The following is a 21,056-nucleotide window of genomic DNA, read 5'->3' as shown; positions in this document are numbered from 1 at the left end:
TGCTTTCTTCTAAGAAAAAAAAAACCCTGTGTAGATGTTTTCCATTGCTCTCAATTTCTGGGTCACGATTGCTTGCGATTTGAATGTGACTCTTTGCAGAAATTCCTGTCTCTGTTTTTCTCTCCATCCTCATGACTGTGCTGTCTGGCAGGAACACAGTGATGTGTTCCACATGGCTGCCTGTTTCTCAGATCTTTGGATCAGATTACTTTATTTGAGCAGACGTCATGACCCCTGTTCCTGAGCCTAACCTAAAATAGCTATAATGCGAGTCGGTTGTTACTTGATGGACTGCGGCGTAAAGCAGCGGTGACTGACGTTTAATGGTTGCCAAATGTGTTAGAGGCGGCTCTGGCAAAGTTTGCAAAAGAGTCCAGTGGTGTAGAGGTCAGGCCTGCGATGAGGCATGATGAAGAATCATAAGACCATGTTGAAATGACATGACCAAGTTTGGGCAATTTTCCATACTTATTTTGTACAGGTAGCATCACTGGCTTTTACCACTGGTTTTGTAATGGTACCGTTGAAAATTTATCTAAAGGAGCATACAAATGGCTGATGAAATAATGAAATGCAGATGACAGTCAAATAGCACATAGAACGTACTCGTTTTGGCCGTCTGATCTGATATCCCACCCCCCATCAGTATATGGTTTTAATAATTCATCTAAAACATGGATAGAAAATTGTATACATGGAACAAATATGATTTTTTTTCCTTTTTAATGATTCGTCTTGTATGATGGACGTTCAGCATAAACAGAATGAAAATACATGTAATTGTAATCATGGTGAATTTTTCTGTAAGGAGATGTTTTTTGAACATTTATGGAAGGAGTCTCCAGCAGTCAAAGCTAATGCTCTTAGTTTATTTTTATTATTTTTTTACACAGGAAAGTCTTCAGCACAGAGGAGTTTACACTTTGTAGTTTCTCTGTGACATGACAAGCTGCATTTTTTTCTTATTAACTTCAAGAGAAAGGAAAAAGTATAGATGTTGCTGACACAATGGCTGTTTTGTGGACGTTCCACAAAATTAAACAGAACTCTAAAAAAGGATGATGTCATTCTTGTAATAAAGAAAATTTGTTAGCATTGGCAAGTTGCTGTGGTGTCAGAGTAATAAAGCACTTTTAGATGCGCTGGTATTGGAAAATATTCAAGATCAGGGTGGTAACAGTAACTATGATCCATCACACCATTCCTTATAACATTACGCTCATTGTGTTTTGTCCTTTTGTGATATCATTCCACTGTTATGTCTCTGTTTACAGGAAAACATGAACTTACGTAATATGAGAGAAGTTTCAAATTTAAAAAAGTGTTATTCAACATAATAGTAAGCATTAAAAATTACAAAATCAATCAATATACAGTATTTAAACAAAATACAACTAGAAATGAATCTCATATGGCAAATTGTGGCATAAAGCATGCTAGCACTGCTAGAACTGAATTACCTTCTTATCATTCTAATTTCATATTTAGCTTTACTAAGATTTAAATTCTAGAATATTCTACCACGTCCGTGACGTTTCAGTGATTAATGCAACAATAAATATGATTACTTAAAGATTTTCTGCAATTCAAAGACATGACAAAGATGCTGGATGCATTACAGATCTTCCTAATGCAGGCCGCCATTTTTTTTTTTTTTTTGTTCACCTGCCACATTTGACATATTTTCTTGGTCTGGAACTCTGACAGACGCATGACACTATACATCGGTTATTGATAGTGTGTGCTACAGGAGCGTGTGGCCGTGTCAGTGTACGCATGTGCCACCATGTTTGCTAGTGTTGACAGACACCTACAAGACCCCCGGTGGCTGATGGAAGAGTCCCATCCATCAGCTCTCGCCACATGAAGCCTCCTTCTCAGTCTAGCTGAACAGCTCACACTCTGTGTGCCATGTCAACATAAACCCATACTTGTTGGCTATGTCTCACCGTCCTCCGCATCAGCGCTGATTCATTTGTCACATCACGCTTCGACTTTCTCAGTGCTACAGTGGATAGCGCTAGCTTTGGATCTAGCATGCTAGATTGGTAGACTAGATTGGCATCTTTGTGTAGGATGTGATTTATCCTTTGTATAAGTGGCATCACATTTATTACATTTTCTCAGTAATGATTATATTTTATCTGTTAATTATTTTTATATTTAACACTTACCATTGCACCATTGGTTCATATTAGACTCAGAGTTTACGTCAATACTTTACTTTCAGAACGTACAATAAATACATTTTCTGTCTTCTTGTGGAATTTTAAGCCTGTCAGGAAAATACTACTCAGCAGTAACATTTTTTGACAACTATCACATCCCCCTGTTGCACTGGAACATTTATTTCTGGCTGCAAAAATTACGTCTGGTGACCACATGAAAAAATTGACTGTAACATTTTCTATGAAGCCCATATTCATAAATCATTATAACTGCGCTTAGAATTCTTTGGACATTGGTAGGTCTAATAATGTCTCATACAGTTTTAATAATATGCTATAAGTACTAAATAACCTTTATAACTAATAATGACCAGTGAATAATAAAAAAATTAATAAATATTGTAATTGTAAAGTGAATGATGTGATAAATTAGTTATCATTATAGCTAGGTTGTACCTAGTAGGTTTTTTGTTGTTGCTGTTTCAAATTAGTTACAGATTAATTATTAAAAACATGACAAGGAGACACACACACACAAACACACATGTAGCACCTACTTAACCTTGGAGGGACATGAAGCTACACAAAGGACAAACCAGGACAAAACCCATTTTAAAATATTATTAATTTATATATATATATATATATATATATATATATATATATATATATATATATATATATATATATATATATATATATATATATATATATTTGTAATGTACTTTTTTATTTTGACTTTACTTTTTCAATCTGCAATAATATATCTGTATGTGTTTCTGTATTATATGTAATATAATATAATATTTATAATATTTTATAATTGTTAATACATTTTACAACGTCATAATTATCCATAGGTTATTATTAGTTATAAATGTCATTTAGTACAGCATGTGACATTATAATGAATAGCGACATGTTATCTAGGAATTATTTAGCGCACATTATTAGAGGTATATGAGGTATTACTAGAGTTTATAAATACCTTACCAACCTATAAAGACTTTTATAATGATGTATGATATCGGATCATATTAGAAATTGCTAAATGTACTTACAGCCAAGCACAATTTTACCACTAATTTATGCCTGTGTATTGAACATGAATATAATATTGCACTTTGTCTACTATTCTACTTTGTACTGTTTGAAAGGAACCAGACATTTGTAAAAAATAATAATGAACAATGTATTTTGAAATGTATTTTGATTTTTGACTAAATGCCTGCAGCAATACTGTATATCTAACTGTATCCTCTTTTAACCTTAACGTCAAACAGATATATTCAACTTGGCATGCCAAGCTGTTATAAATTCCCAATACATCCTTTCCGACTAGTTTTATGGATTTTTCAGCTCATATAAACTCATGTGGTGAGAGATCAGGTGACAATGGGGCCAGTCTGTTATCCATCGATCATCAAATTCTATGTTGTACATATATTGGCAAACTGTAAAAAAATATTTTTAAAAGTATTACTTCCAAATTGTCACCTGGAATGTTGAGTATGTAACCTCTGCAGCGTTTTCTTTCCCTCGCTTTTGGGAAAATCAGTGTGAAACTGTCCCTTCCATGACACAGACTTGTCACTGGGATGTTACTCTCTAAAGTTTGCACATTATGCAGCCAAAAGTTTGTGGACATCTCATTCCAGATTTAGTTCCCCTTTTGCTGTTATAATAACCTCCTCTCTTCTGGGAAGTCTTTCCACTATTTTTTTGTAGCGTGACTTTTGGGATTTGCCCATTCAGCCACAAGAGCATTAGTGAGGTGAAACGAGAAGGCCTTGAGTGCAGTCGGCGTTCCAGTTCATCCCAAAGGTGTTCAGTGGGGCTGACTCTCAAGTTCCTGCACTACAACCTTGGCAAAGCATGTCTTCATGGAGCTCGCTTTGTGCACAGGGGCATTGTCATGCTGGAACAGGTTTGGGCCTCTTAGTTCCAGTGAAGGGAAATTGTAATGCTACAGCATACAAAGACATTCTATACAATTGTGTGCTTCCAACATTGGGGAAGAACCATATATGGGTGTGATGCATGGTCAAGTGTGGTATGTATGTATGTATGTATGTATGTATGTATGTATATGTATATATATTTGAAGATATTTGTAGGCTCAATACCACTAATGATGGCTGCTCATGGTGACGACTGACAATGATTGTATTAAATGTTCAGATGATGCATTTTTCTTATCATAGTGATAGAAAACTGGTGGACTTTAATGCAGCAGGAATAGAAAGTTGGGACATCTATAAAGACACTGACGCTAAGCCTGAGAGATGCAACAATGCGCTACATGATGTAAGCTATAACGCACTCCAGATTGTGCAGTTATATAGAAATGATCATATATTTTTGTATAACTGCACGGTGTGGGGTGTGTTGTTCTGCTTATAAAACAGCGATTTGACAATGATTACAATGTTTAATTTACTGATGAACAATGTATGGTTTATAGTTACATTTAATGTTGTGAAATATCCACGAGACAAATTAGTTCCTGTTCTCACTTTCATTATAGCCGCAATAGATAACCATTGTTCACTCACTAGACGGAAAAGCGTAAACTCTTTTGTCCTGAAGTCTTTTCCATGCTAGGAAACTTGACAAAGCACTGTGACTGTTACAAAGCGCTTACAACTGAGACTCCTTCCACAAATGTCTCCTAACAAAAACACTTTAAAAATTATCCGTTTTTCTTTGTTAAACAACAGCACATTTTTAAAAATCTGTTTGTTATCAGTCTTAGGTTATGTGGAGCGTCTGCCATACAAGTCCCTGTGTATGAGATGTTACTATAGAAACAATAACGTATTAGAACGAGTGCATTAATATAAATGTTCATGTTACAGCTAGAACTATGGTCCGAGCTGTGCTGTTCTACAAAAATATTGCACACCTTCTGACCAATGAGATTCGAGAATTCAACAGCACCGTGGTATAAATAACAAATAATAATAATGTCAGTATTCACATGCATACATCACTCATTGTCATGTTTGTATTATGTTTTGGCATAGTATTAAACCCTTATTTTGGGTGAAAGGAAATGAAACAAATTATTTTGCCAAGTTTTACTCATTTTATACTTTAGTTAGAGGTTGTGCATTAGAGTATGCTGTGTGCCTTTAAACCTTATATAGGGTCTTATTGACAGAGACCACAGATCTTTGGAAGTTTGGAAAAGTATGGCATTTTAAGTATGGAAATTTAGAAAATATTTCAGAAAGAAGGGATATTCTGTTATCAGTGTAAGACATGAAGGTTTAGGTTTGCCATCTGTTCATAATTTAAAACAAAATCTTATATTCCCTGTGTAAAGTTTGTGTGGGTTTCTTCCAAATTCTCCAGTTTCCTTCCACCACCCATAAACACGCTGCTAGCTGTGAATGAGTATGTGAATGTGTGTGTGTGTGTGTGTGTGTGTGTGTGTGTGTGTGTGCACGGTGCCCTGCGATGGACCAGCGTCCTATCCAGGGTGCATTCCTCACTCACACCCAGTATTTCCGGGATGAGCTCCAGATCCACTGCCATCCTAGCCAGGATAAAGCGCTTACTGAAGATGATTAAATGTTGCATTCATTTGCAAATCAATATGGAATGCCATATTTTCATACGCATGTAATAGAAGTGTTCCTCTGTAAGCAGTATAATGGCCTCTTCTGGCTTTAAATCTGCTTGTTATTTTTAAAGTCATGGAAACTTTTTTGAAAGTTTATTTACATAGTTAGTGCCCTGAGCTAGTAAAATATAAGTTCTTTTTCCTATATATTTTAGCTAAATATACTGTATCTTTTGAAAGCTATAGTATAATACATTTTCTCTAACTTTACTACACTGCATTATAGTTCTAAGCAGTAGTTTTTCCTTTGTACCGTGCACATATGGACAGTGATTTGGTTTATTGTGCTAGCTCTTTTGTTTGCGCTTTTGCTGATATAGCATTCTTTCAGTATACTGTATTTTTCTGCTTCATATCATGCTGCTACCTTTCAGTCCGTATACTTATTATATTATGATACTATTGTCATATGTATATTCATTTTATCTATCATGCTGCTGGAACACTTTAATATCCTCATGAGGGATTTATTAAAGTAACGAACCAGGAATGGTTGTGCTTTACAGTGAATTTATCACTTTCTTAGGCATAATGTGAAGCTGAAAAAAAACAACCTTACCCATGATAACATCACTATAATGCACGTCCTTGAGTAATAATAATTTAATTTATAATTAATAATATTCTCAATAAACAGTTCTTCTGCCACACAATGTAGTTTGTTAATGGTAAGCTTTGGTTGCTAAGCAACATAACAGGCAAATATTAGGGTATTCCATGGACAGAGCAACAACTTAAGTGCAATTTTGTTTGTTTGTTTGTTTGTTTGTTTGTTGTAAAACCTGAAGAATTTTGAGATTTCAGTTATTGTGATGTGCTCATTTTACAACGTCTTCAAATTCAGCCAAACAGATTTTAGATCCCAAATTGTCGGTTTATAGAAAAGTTTATCTTATCTTTCTTATTGTATCGTATTGTTTCTCGTTTTCTCATCTTATTGTAACATATCATATCTCATCTTATCTCATTTTATCATATCTTATCTGCTTATCTTATTGTATCCTATCTTCTCATCATATCTCATCTTATCATATTTGATCTTATTGTATCTTATTGTGTTGTACTGTATAGTTTCTTATCATATCTTCTCATCTTATATCGTATCTTATCATATCTTATCCTCATCTTATTATCTCTTATCATATCTTATTGTATCTTATCTTCTCGGTACCTCGAGGTTCAAGTTTTCAAGTTTTATTGTCATGTGCACAAGTAATGCAATATTGCATCTCATCATGTATTTTCATGTCGTCTTATCTTCTGATCTTATCTTATTGTATCTCACTGTATCTTCTAATCACATCTTATCTCATCTTTTCATATTTTATATTATTCTCTTATCTTTTCTCACCTTATCATATGCCATTTTTATCATATGTCTTATCTTATTGTATCTCATCTTGTCATGTCATCTCATCTTCTGATCTATCTCATCTTATTGTATCTCATTGTATCATCTCATCATATCTCATCGTATCTTATTTTATCTTATTTTCTTATCTTATTGTACCTTACTGTATCATATTTTATCTTTGCTTACGTTATCGTATCTCGTGTCTGTGTGTGTTTGCTCTCCATCTTTTGTCTCTGGCACAATAACATCAGAGCACAGGCCATGGTGCAGTGCGGGCGGTGTGTGTCAGGCCAGGTTAGCGTCTGTTGGGTCTGCCTCTGGAAACGGGCACGGTTAACTCAAGCGTGTTAATAGGAAAAGGCTTGTCTCTTCTATACTAACACTTGGATGACTCTGCAGACTTGGAAGGGGGGTTGAAGGAGACAGGAAGGGGAGGGTGGCATGGCACTGGGGACTAGGAACCCACACACACACACACACGCACACACACACGCACACACACACACTTTGCTCTTATCCTTCTTTCTAAGCAAAGGCTGAGTTGGGGATTTGCTTGCATTGTCAACTCATTTGATGCCTATTGATAGTGACACTCCTCCCTCTCTCTTTCTCTCTGCCTCTCTTCCTTCTTCCTCTCTCTACATCTCTCCATCCTTTGTCCTTTTTTCTCTTTTTCTTCGCTGCAGGCCATGGAGGCACAGATCCAGAGCGTTGGACAGACGCCATCTCAGTTGCTCATCGAGCCCCATCCTCCTCGCAGCTCCGCCATGCACCTGGTGAGAGCACCATGTGTGTGTATGAGTGTGTGTGTGCATGCTCAGACCCTTCCTAGTGTCTGTGTATATGTATATGTTCGTAACGTGGCTCCGCCCGCACTGCCATAGCTATTATTCTAGACGAGGGCAGTCACGTCTGACCTTCACGGCGCACGCCGCCGCTGTTTTTCACGCCCGTATGCCCACAGCTTTAATGAGCACATCTTCATCCTGAGTAATGTGCACCACATTCGTGCAGTGTGTCATGATGCTAATCTACTCACAGGAGACTGCAGAGCTGAAGTACAGATGTGCTGCTGGGAAAACTTAACTCGGGTAGTCATTGGCTCATACAGGAGTACAGTACACACACATTCATGCGCATGCGCACACACTCGCAATCTTGACATACTTTTCAAAGTGCACAGCTTCCTCAGAATAACAGGGTTCTGTTATAGTGTCTGATGAGAGGACAGCGCTCTCTACTGGGCATATAGCGCTTCGCTTGCTGTATTCACCTCTTAGGGTTATATTTTAACTGAAGAATAGCAGACTCACTCACAGAATGTGTGTAACACACAAGCTGTTTGACTTCAATTTGAGTAATTGCATATCACAATACTGCCACATGTCACTAAACAAAAATACCCTCCATGTCACCTGCCCTGAAACTGTTAATGACCCCATATTTAGGGTTTTTATGACAGAAATCACTCCAGATCAAATCAGACAAATGAAAATAAAATGAAAAATAGCAACAATGGATTATAATCCAGACATGTGAAGAGAAAAGTCAAACACGGAAGCCTCATGGTACCTCTAGTTTTGAGTTTTATTGAAATTTATTGAAAATCTTCCTTGCTTGTTCACCTCAACAACATCACACAAACGTTATCATTATCATAATCATGACATGATGAACATACATGATCATGAACATTCATTATCATAATCATAATCATAACCATTATCATTATCTTGGAGGATTGTGAAGGGTTTGTGTTCTTCACAATCCTCTCATTCTGTGTTTATTTAGAAGATTTTTCTCTAAAATCTAACACGTTTTATTGTGTAGTGTGTGAAAAGGTAAAAGTGACATGAAAGTCAGATGTCTGAGAAATAAATGGTCTGTTTTTACAAAGAGACAGGCAGGTAGATGGATGGACAGATGAACACACAGACAGACAGACGGACGGACGGACGGACGGACGGACGGACGGATAGATAGATAGATAGATAGATAGATAGACAGATGGACAAAAGGGCAGACAGATGAACAGATAAACAGACAGATAGACAAACAGAGAGACAGGTAGATAGATAGATGGATAGATAGATAGATGAATATATGAATAGATATACAATGAATACGTGTAAATAGAACAACAGTAGTGATCTATAAACACACAAAACAAAATGCATACCACATGCACATTAGCTGTGAAAATCCTGGTTTGGTTTAATTTTGTTTCTACATCTGTCCAAACAGTGCATATGAGTGCCTCTGTATTCATGTTTATATTTAGCTATAGAGTTATAGCGTATTTCTTATATCCATTGCATCATCATTTATTAAAAAAAAAAAAAACTGTTTCCATCATTTTTATTACAGTTTAGTTTTTACTGATAGACCAGCGTTTCCACTTCAGCCAGGTGTAAAAGGTTGAAAGATGGAAAAGAGATGGGTGGAAACCCAGCACTTGCACAGGTTTTGAAAACTGCATAGATAGTAATATTTTGTTGTACAATATTTTCATTTTTCAAGCACAGATTCACTTCAAGTTGGAAATTTTAACATCATTATTGATTAAGGATAATCATACCTGGATTCCTGGACATCTTAGTCACAATAAATCATACTGAACATCCTTTCGTTTAATCATAATCCTGCTATCCGCTTTCAAACAGAAGAGGATGGAGCCTTTTGAGACTCAAGGTTTCTTCCTCGTGTCATCTCAGGGAGTTTATTCTCGCCACTGACGCCTCTGGCTTGCTCATTAGGGATCTAAATCTACATCTGTATTTCTGTACAGCTGCCCTCTGACAGTGTTGTGTTAAAAAAGGAAAAGTGAACTAAATTGAATGATTGTGAATGAGTGCAGCAGGTACGAGCAGCTCCACACCCACGAACACAGCTGTATTATTAAATGTCCTGCTGTAACATCTTGAAGTAGTATTGAAAATTGTTTCTGTTCTGAACTTTGACCTGTACCTTGTGCATAATACACTCTCTTATACACACACACACACACACACTTCTCCCAAACCCCAGTGAGACCTCTTAACTGAACCTTCTCTCAATTTTAGCAGATGGAAGCTCACCACCGAGGATTATGGGAAAGTTGTTAGTGTGCATGCAAATGTACTTCATTTGTGGGTTATATTTGGTCCAATATTTCATATTATTCCACCAGACTTTTGAATTCTTGAATCTGATTGGTCAGAAGGTGTTGATTTATTTTTTATAACAGCAGCTCTGACATTAGTGCCAGCTACAAATCACTGATTTATATTAATGTACTTTTTACAGCAATACATGATTGTTTCTGTAGTAACTATTTACACAGGGAGTTACATGGCAGACATTCCATGTACAGTACACAGATAAAAAAAATGTGTAATTGTTGATATGTTGAAGCTTTTTGTGAGTTTATTTAGCACTTACAGAAGGAGTCTCCAGTGTCAGTGCAGTCAGCTGTAAAGCTGTAGGTTTTCAGACACAGGAAAGTTTTCAGGACAGAGGACTTTGCACTTTGCAGAGGACTTTTTCTTTCCCTGTGTAGCTTTTCCTTTTTCCCATTCTACCCTCTGTTTTTTTTTTTTTTACCACTACCCTCATACTAATTTCCTCTCTCCATCCCTCTGTTCCTCTCACTCTTTCCTCTTCCTCTCCCATGCTCCCTTTTCCTTCACCTTCACACTCTGTCTCTTCATCAGTGTTTCCTTCCGCAGAGTCCGCTCATGTTTAAGGAGCAGATGCAGCAAGACGTCATCATGGTACTGAAGTTCCCCTCCAACTCTCCCGTCACCCACGTGGCTGCTAACACGCTGCCTCACCTGGCAATGCCTGCCGTCGTCACGGTGACCTGCAGCCGCCTTTTCGCTGTCAACCGCTGGCACAACACCGTGGGTGAGTCAAGCTACTGCTTTGAGCTTGGTGGATATCGCTGCTTATGGCTTACTGTGGTTAGATGATTCCTTTTGAGTTTTGAGTTTTGTACTTGACTTTCCTTGGCATTTGTGACCAGCTGCAGCTACATGCACATAAACAGTTATAGACACTATGGTAGCTACTGTGGCTAGAAGATATCTCTATCTAATATTATCCTGTGAATTTATACATGAAAGCATTTTAGTTGATTTGGTAACATAGGGATTTGGGAGACCGGGACTTTGGAAATATAGGGCCGATAGAGTTCTGGAAACATATGAACCTGAGAACATAGAACTCTGGGAGCATAGGGTTCTGGAGATCATAGAACTCTGGGAAAATATGACCTTGGAAACATTGGGAAAATAGGGCCCTAGAATATAGAACTCTAGGAATGCAGATTGCCTGAGAACATAAGGAGCTGGGAATATATAGGACCCTGAGAACATAGGACCCCGGAAGTAGAGGACCCTTGGATTACAGAGTTCTGTGAACACAGGATCCTGTGAATGCAGGGCCCTGGGAGACATAGGGCCATGGGAACATAGTACTCTGTGAATCTTGCCTAGGGAACATATGACTCTGGGAACATATGACATTGGAAACATGAGGTTTTGGTAAAATAGGGTCCTTGAATATAGGATTCTGGGAATATGGGTTTCTGGGAACATTGAGTCTTGGAAATATAGAACCATGGGAACATAAGGGCCTGGAAACATATATTTCTGGGAACATAGGATACTAAAACATAGGAGCCTAGGGTACTTGGTAACATAGGACACTGGGAACATGGGGTTTTGGGGTAAAAATGGGTCTTGGATATAGAACTCTGTAAATATGGGTTTCTGGGAACATTGAAGCCTTGGAATATAGGGGACTGGGAACATAAATATCTGAGAACACAGGAAACTGAAATCATAGGGGCCTCGGGTACTTAGGGCCTTGGGATTGAGCATTGGGATTGGGATTGGGCATTGGGAACCTGGGGTTTAGGGGAAAAATGGGTCATTGGATATAGAACTCTTTGAATATAGGTTTCTGGGAAAATTGAAGCCTGGGAATATAGGAGCCTGGGAGCATAAATTTCTGGGAGCAAAGGATACTGAAAAACATAAGGGCCTACGGTACTTAGGGTCTTGGTAACATAGGACAATGGGAACATGGGGTTTTGGGAAAATTTGGGAACACTGGGAATATAGGTTTCTGGGAGCACAGGGACCTAGATATATAGAACCATGAGAACATAGGACCTGGTAAATATAGGCCCATGAGAAAATGGGGTTCTGGGAACACTGGACCCTGAAACATTTAACTCTGGGAAACTGGGATTCTTGGAGCACAAGACCCTGGAAGTATTGGGTTTTGGGAACACAGGACCCCAGAACATTTGACCTTGGAAGCATATAATCTGGGAAAAGTGGGTTCTGGGAACATCAGGGCCTGGGAACATAGAACCCTGGAACATATGGCCCTGGAATATAGGACCCTGAGAATATAGGATTTTGTGAAAATAAGGTCTTAAATATGTAACATTTTGAACAGTAAATTTAATCCAGAGCTTTACTGTGTATTCTCAGTCACACAAATGCACATACAAATGGCACCTGATACTTGTTCCTGACTAAAACACACACACACACCTTGCCGCCTCCACCACACTTTCCCTTTCACTTCACCATGTGTGCCCAGTATTACCCACCTAGACCCTCAACAGGAACTTGCCTCACCTGCAGGTCAGAGGTCAGACGCCTTGCCAAATTAGCCAATCATGGCCTCCTGTTTCTTCCCACACCTCCTGGGCTGTCAGCTCTGTGATGTCAGAAGTAGAGGCAGCGGCTTGGTGCTGCTAATGGCCACAGCTGCAACACCGGAACAAGGCCACCAGACCTACTGTGTCTGTTTCTGCTGGTGTAAAATGGCTGCCTCTGGCCTCAGGCCTGCCTCAGGGGCTGAACAATCTCTGGCCTGCCTCATGCTTAACAGAGAGAAATCAATAAATGTCGTCTAAGCCTCGCCGGTGGGTTTGAAAAGCCCCCCTCAGTGGGGACAAAGGGGTCAGAGAGCAGCGTGGGATCAGAGTGTGTGTGGGGTGTGACTATAGTGACTGCCAATGTGTGTGTGAGTGTGTGTGCACTTTTAAAATGAGATCAGAAAGATTTTTGTGTGTATATGTTTGTGTTATACAGTATGTTACATTAATCTTGCATACTGTTTAAAAGGATCCTCAAATTTTGAAGAGTCAATATTATGAGTGTCAATAATGCACTGTGTGTGTGTGTGTGTGTGTGTGTGTGTGGCAGGTCTAAGGGGCGCTCCAGGATACTCATTAGAGCAGGCACATCACCTCCCTATTGAAATGGACTCTGTGATTGGTGAGTATAAATCGTATTACAACGATTTATAAAAAAAGAAAAAAAAGGGTTGTCTTTGTTTATTGCTTTCAATAAAGTTTGGTGTAATAAAAAAAATCAAGTAAATTCTTTACAACATTGTTGATATTTGTGCTGTGTAAATGCAGCCAACTCTAGAAGTAATGGTACCCTTTAAAAGAATGGGCAAAATGTATTGTATAAAATAAATCATTACACACACTTAAACAATTGGGAAACCAATGTCTAACAAAAAAAAAAAGATTATATATAATCTTTTTTTATATATATATTTATCTATATATTATTTTTTGATGTTTATATTTTTATTGTGCTCAGTCTGCAGGAACACCGTTATTGTCTTCATCATTTTCTGTTTTTCTTGTGGTATAAATATGATATCATAGGAAAAACCATACAACTTTCTTTTTCATCCTTTTTTAATTAATAATATTATGTTTTCTTAAAAAAACGTGTTATTAGAAATCCAAAAGAATATTTATTTATTTATTTATTTATCATTAATTCATTCATTCATTCATTCATTTTTGCTTAGTCTTCAGGAACTCTTTTATTATTTTTGACCATTTAGTTTTTTTTTTTTTTTTTCAGGCATAAATATGAAACTGCACGCATGCAAGATCTATTGGTCATCCATCACAATGGGAAAAAAAAAACAAAGTGCTTTGAACACAAAATAGAACGAATATTAACTGTGAGGGTGCCACTGGTTTAAAACCAAGGTTTTACACTGATAATATTGATGCAAATGCCAGAAAACCACTGTTGGCCCCTTGAGAATGACTCATAACCATCATCTGCTCAGCTCTGTACTGAGATTATATCCTGAGTCACTTGCATGTCATTTTGAATAAAATCATCTGCTGAATAAATAATTGTAAATGTACGTAGCAGAAAGCGGAGACTTTCCTCTTAATAGCAGTGAATGAAACCTCAAAATGTGGTTCTGGAATAGAGTTTTATGACTAAAGATGTGCGTATACTGTAAGCACCAATCGGACACAGCTTTCACTCAGAATATAAAGCTATAAATCAGTATGCTTTAATGTCTTTGCTATGTCCTAGCCAACAACACAGGGACGAACAAGAGGCAGATCACGGATTTGGTGGACCAGAGCATCCAGATCAACTCGCAGTGTTTCGTGGTAACAGCAGACAATCGCTACGTTCTGGTGTGCGGCTTCTGGGACAAGAGTTTCCGTGTCTACTCCTCCGAGACTGGTAGATACGCAGATACACACATTAATGTGTACAGTGTGTGTATTCTCTCCTCTTTTCTAACTCTGATGTTCGAAGGAATAATCTAAATTGTATGTTTTTCTACTTTTCTACCAGTTAATCAACTGCTTCCTTTTCTGGTGTTGCTCTTAAGCTATGAGGCTAATGTAGCTCACAAGTACATAAGTCTATTCTGCCCAAAATCTTCTTCTTTATAAATGCCTTAAAAAAAGTTATTCATATATAGGTGATATCACCTATAGACATGAACAGAACGCCACCATGTAGCTTAATGCTCTAGCGTTATGGTGACAGCCATCTTAGACTGGAGTCTCAAGCCAAGCAGATCACCATTCATGTAGATTTCGCTCCGCCTCATCAGCTGGTTGCTCAGACTACCACCTCGCTGTCGACTACATTTGACAAACAAAAACACACATCGTTCTCACTACGAGTGTTAAATCAGCTCTCAATTAACTAGAAATACAGCTAACTATCATTATCAACATTAATGTTAAATTATAAGTAATAAAAGTTTTATTACTAACTTTTCCACCTCTCCAAAAATGTATCATTTTGTAAAGTGGTTAATGGAAATGAAATGAAATGTGGTAAATATACAATAATACCTACACAATATCAATTACCTACATACAGCATCTAGCTACTCATTACCAATGCTAATGTCAGTTAACGTGACTTTACCCTGATAACTGGGAAGGAATTCTTCCATGAAGAAATGCACCTTCTTTTTTTTTTTTTTTTTTTTTTTGGGAAGCATGGCCATACTTTTTCCTAAAATCCACACTCTCTGCCATAGTGTCACTATGTTACATGTCATAGGGTCTAGTTATGTGAGTCTGTGTGTGTGTGTGTGTGTGTATGTGTGTTTGTTCAGGTAAGCTGACTCAGATAGTGTTTGGCCACTGGGATGTCGTGACGTGTTTGGCACGTTCGGAGTCGTATATCGGCGGCGATTGCTATGTCGTGTCGGGATCCAGAGACGCCACTCTGCTGCTGTGGTACTGGAGCGGTCGACATCACATTATAGGAGACAATCCAAATAACAGTGAGTGTAACACACATACACAACTATACACAACTATACACAGTCTATCCACACCGTAACACTACTACACACAATCAAACAGTGACTATAACACAATTATGGACATCAGTCTCATGTACAGACTGTATAGCTAATGGGAAACCTAGCAAATGTAAATGTATAAAATTAATGGCGCCCTTCAGAAGAACAGGCAAAAGTGATTCTATAAAAACATTACACACCATGAGGCAGGGGTGGCTCAGTAGTTAAGGCTCCGGACTACTGATCAGGAAGTTGTACGTTTAAGCCCCGGCACTAACAAGCTGCCACTGTAGGGCCCCTTGTACAAGGCTCTTAATCCTCTTTGCACTAGCATGGCTGACCCTGTGCTCTGACCCCAGCTTGTTAACCAGCTAGGATATGCGAAGAAAAGGAATTCACTGTACTATAAATGTATATGTGACAATATCAGCTGTATTTCTTTGCAATTTTTCACTCAAACACTTGGAGAAGCTACATTTTGATAAAAAAACTGTAGTTATCATTTATATCACAATGCTGTGGAAATCTCAATTCTGATTGGTCAGAAGTTGTTGATTGATTTTCTATGACAGTAGATCTGACACTAGTGCCAGCTGCAAAGTAACATATTCGTTCACATACATTCTTATTCACAGGGATTTGAATGGCATGCGCTAATCTAAACTTAATTATAAAAAAATAGATTTAAAAAAATGTTAATTAACAAAAGATGAAAACACAACCTAAAGCATTTCTTTATCATTAATGGAAGGAGTCTCCAGTGTCAGCACTTTGTAACAGTCAGTAAGCTTTACACCATGGGAACATCTTGAGGACAGATGGGTTTCTTTCTTTCTTTCTTTCTTTCTTTTTGTCTTATTATCTTTACTAGAAAGAAAAAAGAGGCTGGTGATGGAACTGTTTATAGTGATAAAAGGAAGTGGCTTGTTTTGTATACTAGCTCATAATGTTCACATTAAATGTAACTATTAACATATAAAAAGTACACATCCTTCTTTAATTAATAAAAAAGTGATTAGTGTTGGCAAGTTGCTGTGGTATAAGAGGAATAAAAAAAACTTCAGAATGTGTTATTACAGGAAAATACCCTACTTCTGGGTGGTAACAGTTACTGCACGTAGTGTATGGCATTGATTATTTTCCTGGAACAGCACACCCCAAAACAAGTGTTTTATTCTTCATTTATTGGAAGGAACACAATTACAGTAATGACAAAAAGCCACGAGACAAAATTGGCTAATAACAGCAGAGTATTAGAGCGTTCAGCTAGTGGAACTGCCTTTACACCTTCTTTAGAAAACAAAAAAATTGTTTTGTCTTCATTTCATTTGACCAAGCAGTATTTGACGAATCACTCTGAGACGCTTACACTTTCTGAGACGTGTTGTTCGAACGTGTGGTGTTGTTCAGATGATCTGCTGTTCACGAGTGTCAGATTCTCTGCTTTAGGTGTGAGGTTTCTCTAATTAACTGCGCTGAGCCTCACACTGTTAATTAAGTATTTCAGCTTGGCTGCCTCCAATTAGCGCGACGCGGCTCTGCCCTCCTGAGGAGAGGAAACACGGCTCCTGAGATGTGATATTCACACACCAGGGCTTGTTTGGTGCAATTTAAAAGTGCACTCGTTATTCTTATGACTACTGTGGTGTTATCATTATTACAGTGAATGATAGTGTAGCGGTAAAGTGTATTAACCCTGCTGTGTGTCTCACACTCACTGATATTTTACACATTCAGTGGATATGTGTGTGAGATTTGGTGAAGTTGATGCATTAAGTGTAGACATATACACTGTATATTACACACTTAATCAGATAAACCTACCACAGAAGTCTTTCTGAAGTATTTTGTTTTGATTTCATTAGCTTTTCCAAGTAGCAAACATCGCTGAATGTTCTGTGTCAGCAGGGGTTACTTTTTTAATTTCAGTAGTTTTTTCCAAGTAGCTGACTTTGCTAGCTAGGTATTAGAAAGTTTTGTATTAGCAGGGGCTACATTTTTTTCTTATTTCAGTAGCTTTTGCAAACAGCAAACATCGCTATCTACTTTTTTTTTATTAGCAGGGGCTACATTTTATTTATTTCGTAGTTTTTTCCTAGTAGCTAACTTTGCTAGCTAGGTATTAGAAAGTTTTGTATTAGCAGGAGCTACATTTTTTATTTATTTTACAGGCTGTTCCAAATAGCAAACATCGCTATCTACTTTTTTTTTTTATTAGCAGGGGCTACATTTTTGTTTTATTTCAGTAGTTCTTCCAAGTAGGAAACATCACTATCTACTGTTTTTTTAAGAATGTTTTGTGTCAGCAGGAGTAACATTTTTATTTCAGTAGTTTTTCCAAATAGCTAACTTTGCTAGCTAGTTATTAAAACGTTTTGTATTAGCAGGGGCTACATTTTATTTCACATTTCAGTAGCTTTTGCAAATAGCAAACATTACTATCTACTTTTTTTATTAGCAGGGGCTATATTTCATTTATTTCGTAGTTTTTTCCAAGTAGCTAACTTTGCTAGCTAGTTATTAGAAAGTTTTGTATTAGCAGGGGCTTCATTCGTGTTTTATTTCACTAGCTTTTCCAAATAGCAAACATCACCATCTACTTTTTTTTTTAGAATGTTTTGTGTCAGCAGGGGTAACATTTTTATTTCAGTAGTTTTTCCAAGTAGCTAACTTTGCTAGCTAGTTATTAAAAAGTTTTCTATTAGCAGGGGCTACATTTTTGTTTTATTTCACCAGCTTTTCCAAATAGCAAACTTCGCTATCTACTTTTTTTTTTATTAGCAGGGGCTAATTTTTTTTTTTATTTCAGTTATTTTTCCAAGTAACTAACTTTGCTATTAGTTATTAAAAAGTTTTGTATCAGCAGGGGCTGCATTTTCTTTTATTTCAGTAGCTGTTTTAAGTGGTTAACTTTGCTAGCTAGTTATTAAAATATTTTGTATTAGCAGGGTAACAATAATTGTTATACTGTTTTAGGAAGTTATGGGATGGAAGTAAAGGAAGTAATCGAATTCTTTACGGTGTAAAGAATGTGTATATCTGTTGCTAGGCACAATTTGCCTGGATTTGTAATGATTGCAACCTTTCACTAAACCGGAAATCTCCATCCAGGAGCGATGCTGTGGCTAGTAACTGACCCTGGTGCAGGATGGAGGATTATTAACACACACTGTGCCTTACAAACATCAGCTTTAGTCTCGAGCTGACTGTAAACCTGCAAAGTGACCAACGGTGTAGAATAAAGTGCTGCAACAACACACTCATATCAACACCAAACACACACACACACACACACACACAGATGTACATGTTTTCCTCTTTCATGCTTCATATTAAATCTTTTAAATGACATTTTAACAGTGAGCTGATCCTCAAGAGTGTAAGATTTAAAAAGTAACAGTGCCCTCTAGTGGTGAATAAAAAAGTTTGCTTCTTATTTTTGAGGGAAAAAAAGAAATATTTCTTTCTCTCCCTCGTTTGTGCTTTTCCCTCTTCTTCTCTTTATCCTCAACATCTCTAATTTACTCTTTCTTCCACTCCTTCTCTCCTCCTCTTGATCTCTCTCCCTAACTCATCTTTATTTCCCTATATCATTTCCTATTCTCTTGTTCCTTTATTTTCTTTTTAAAATTTTTGCTCTCACTTCTTTCCTCTCTCATTTTCTCATTCTCTCTCCCTTCTATCGCTCCCTTCTAACTCTCTCCTTTTTCCTGCCTCTATTCTATGTACTATTCTTTCTCCTTTATCTCTCTGATGTTCTGTTTCTTTTATCTCCATCCCTCTATCTCGCTCCTTTTATGACTTTATATTCTTTTTTGCATCTCTCCTTCTCTCATGTCCTTCTTTCTTTGCCTTCTCACCTTGTTATTCTCCTTTCTTTTTTTCCTTTCTTTGTCCCTGCTTCTATCTTTCATTATAACATTCTTCTTTCCCTCATATTTCCTCTCTACTTCTATTACTTCCTCTATCTTCTCAATGTCTTGCTGTCTTCTGTCTCTTTCCCTTTCTTTCCTCCTGTTGACCTTTTTACCTTTTCTTTTTTTTGTTGTTTCATATTGTTAATGCCTTCATTATTATTCTAAAATAGTAGAAAATAGTAACAATGAAGAAAATCCTTCTATGAGCAGAGGTGCACAAACTTTTACCTGCTAGTGTAAATGAGATTATTTTTGAGAATGTTTTTTCTTTTCTCATCTAAAAACCTTGTATTGTCTTTCTCCTTTCTCTCTCCCTCTTTTACATCTCTTCCTTCTCTCTTTCCCAATTTTGTTCTGTTTTTCTCTTCTGCACTCCTGGTCTCTCCCTCTCTCCCTCCAAATTTTTGCCTGAACTGAATATATACTTTCTCTTATATATTTCTCCCTCTTTTGCTCTTTTTCATCGTTCCATCCACACCATCTCTTCCTTTCTCCCTCACTCCCAAAATAAATAACACACCCTCACTTATTGCATAAACAAATTTGTGCCTGAACTGAATATATACTTTACTTGTTTTTCTAAAATGACATTTTAATAAAGGCTTATGCTTGAAATTTGCAAAGCTGGTAAGAGTTTAAAAATAAAAGTGTCACACTTTTTTAAATTCCGTGTGTTGTTTCATATTGTTAATGCTTTTTTATTTTTCTAAAATAGTAGAAAATAGTGACAATGAAGAAAATCTCTATGAGCGGAGGTGCACAAACATTTACCTGCTAGTGTAAATATGATTATTTTTGAGAAATTTTCTTTTCTCGTCTGATAACTTTATTCAGCTGTGCTGATATGAAACAATGTAACTCTGGAAAACACAGATTTCTTTCTCTGATGATGTGTAGACTTTACATTTCATACAGGAATGTAGTCCGTGACAAACATTAGATTATACATTGTCTTTGTTTTATGACAGAAATAATAATCTGTGCGTGTGTGGTAGTGTTGTGTGGGAGTCTTGGAGTCAGACGTTTCTCCTTTCCCAGCATGCTTTAATTCCACACATCTCCCCTCAGAGGTCACGACAGCTAGAAAGGTCATGAATATTCAGCAGCATGCCACATTCAGACCTCTGACACAAGGTGGAGAAATTGATTTGGTACTCACAGCAGAGAACGCTGTGTCCTAAACACACGGTGATTAAAATCACATCCGGCTCGACGGAGCCCCTGCACGGCGGCCCTGCCAGCCCCGGCTCCAATTTCTGCCTCCTAATTGTGTTGGCGTGCTCTCAGGGACCTGCGGGGCGTCAGGGGGCTCGCACACACACTGATTGAATCTTTTGTGAGGAAGACGAGTGTGCTGATCTCGAGCTGTGGATCTCCCTAGAGGA

At 37.4% G+C, this 21,056-nt stretch overlaps 1 protein-coding gene across 5 annotated transcripts in view; it reads left to right on the top strand.

Annotated features, from left to right (window-relative positions):
- Positions 1–21,056, top strand: part of nbeab (neurobeachin b) — a 344,194-nt gene that overhangs the window by 314,501 nt on the left and 8,637 nt on the right. For 3 of the 5 annotated variants that reach the window (XM_034310661.2, XM_034310658.2, XM_053239986.1), the window contains 5 exons: positions 7,837–7,926; positions 10,843–11,035; positions 13,357–13,428; positions 14,512–14,667; positions 15,563–15,733. In XM_034310661.2, the coding sequence (XP_034166552.1) occupies positions 7,837–7,926; positions 10,843–11,035; positions 13,357–13,428; positions 14,512–14,667; positions 15,563–15,733 (682 nt within the window). The remainder of the gene's footprint in view (positions 1–7,836; positions 7,927–10,842; positions 11,036–13,356; positions 13,429–14,511; positions 14,668–15,562; positions 15,734–21,056) is intronic. The other 2 variants (XM_026934784.3, XM_053239985.1) reach the window with 1 other exon arrangement.

This window comes from Pangasianodon hypophthalmus, chromosome 14 (assembly GCF_027358585.1).
Source record: "Pangasianodon hypophthalmus isolate fPanHyp1 chromosome 14, fPanHyp1.pri, whole genome shotgun sequence".
Taxonomy (NCBI): domain Eukaryota; kingdom Metazoa; phylum Chordata; class Actinopteri; order Siluriformes; family Pangasiidae; genus Pangasianodon; species Pangasianodon hypophthalmus.
Note: the sequence above shows the minus strand (reverse complement) of the source record. Positions and strands in the feature narration are given on the sequence as shown.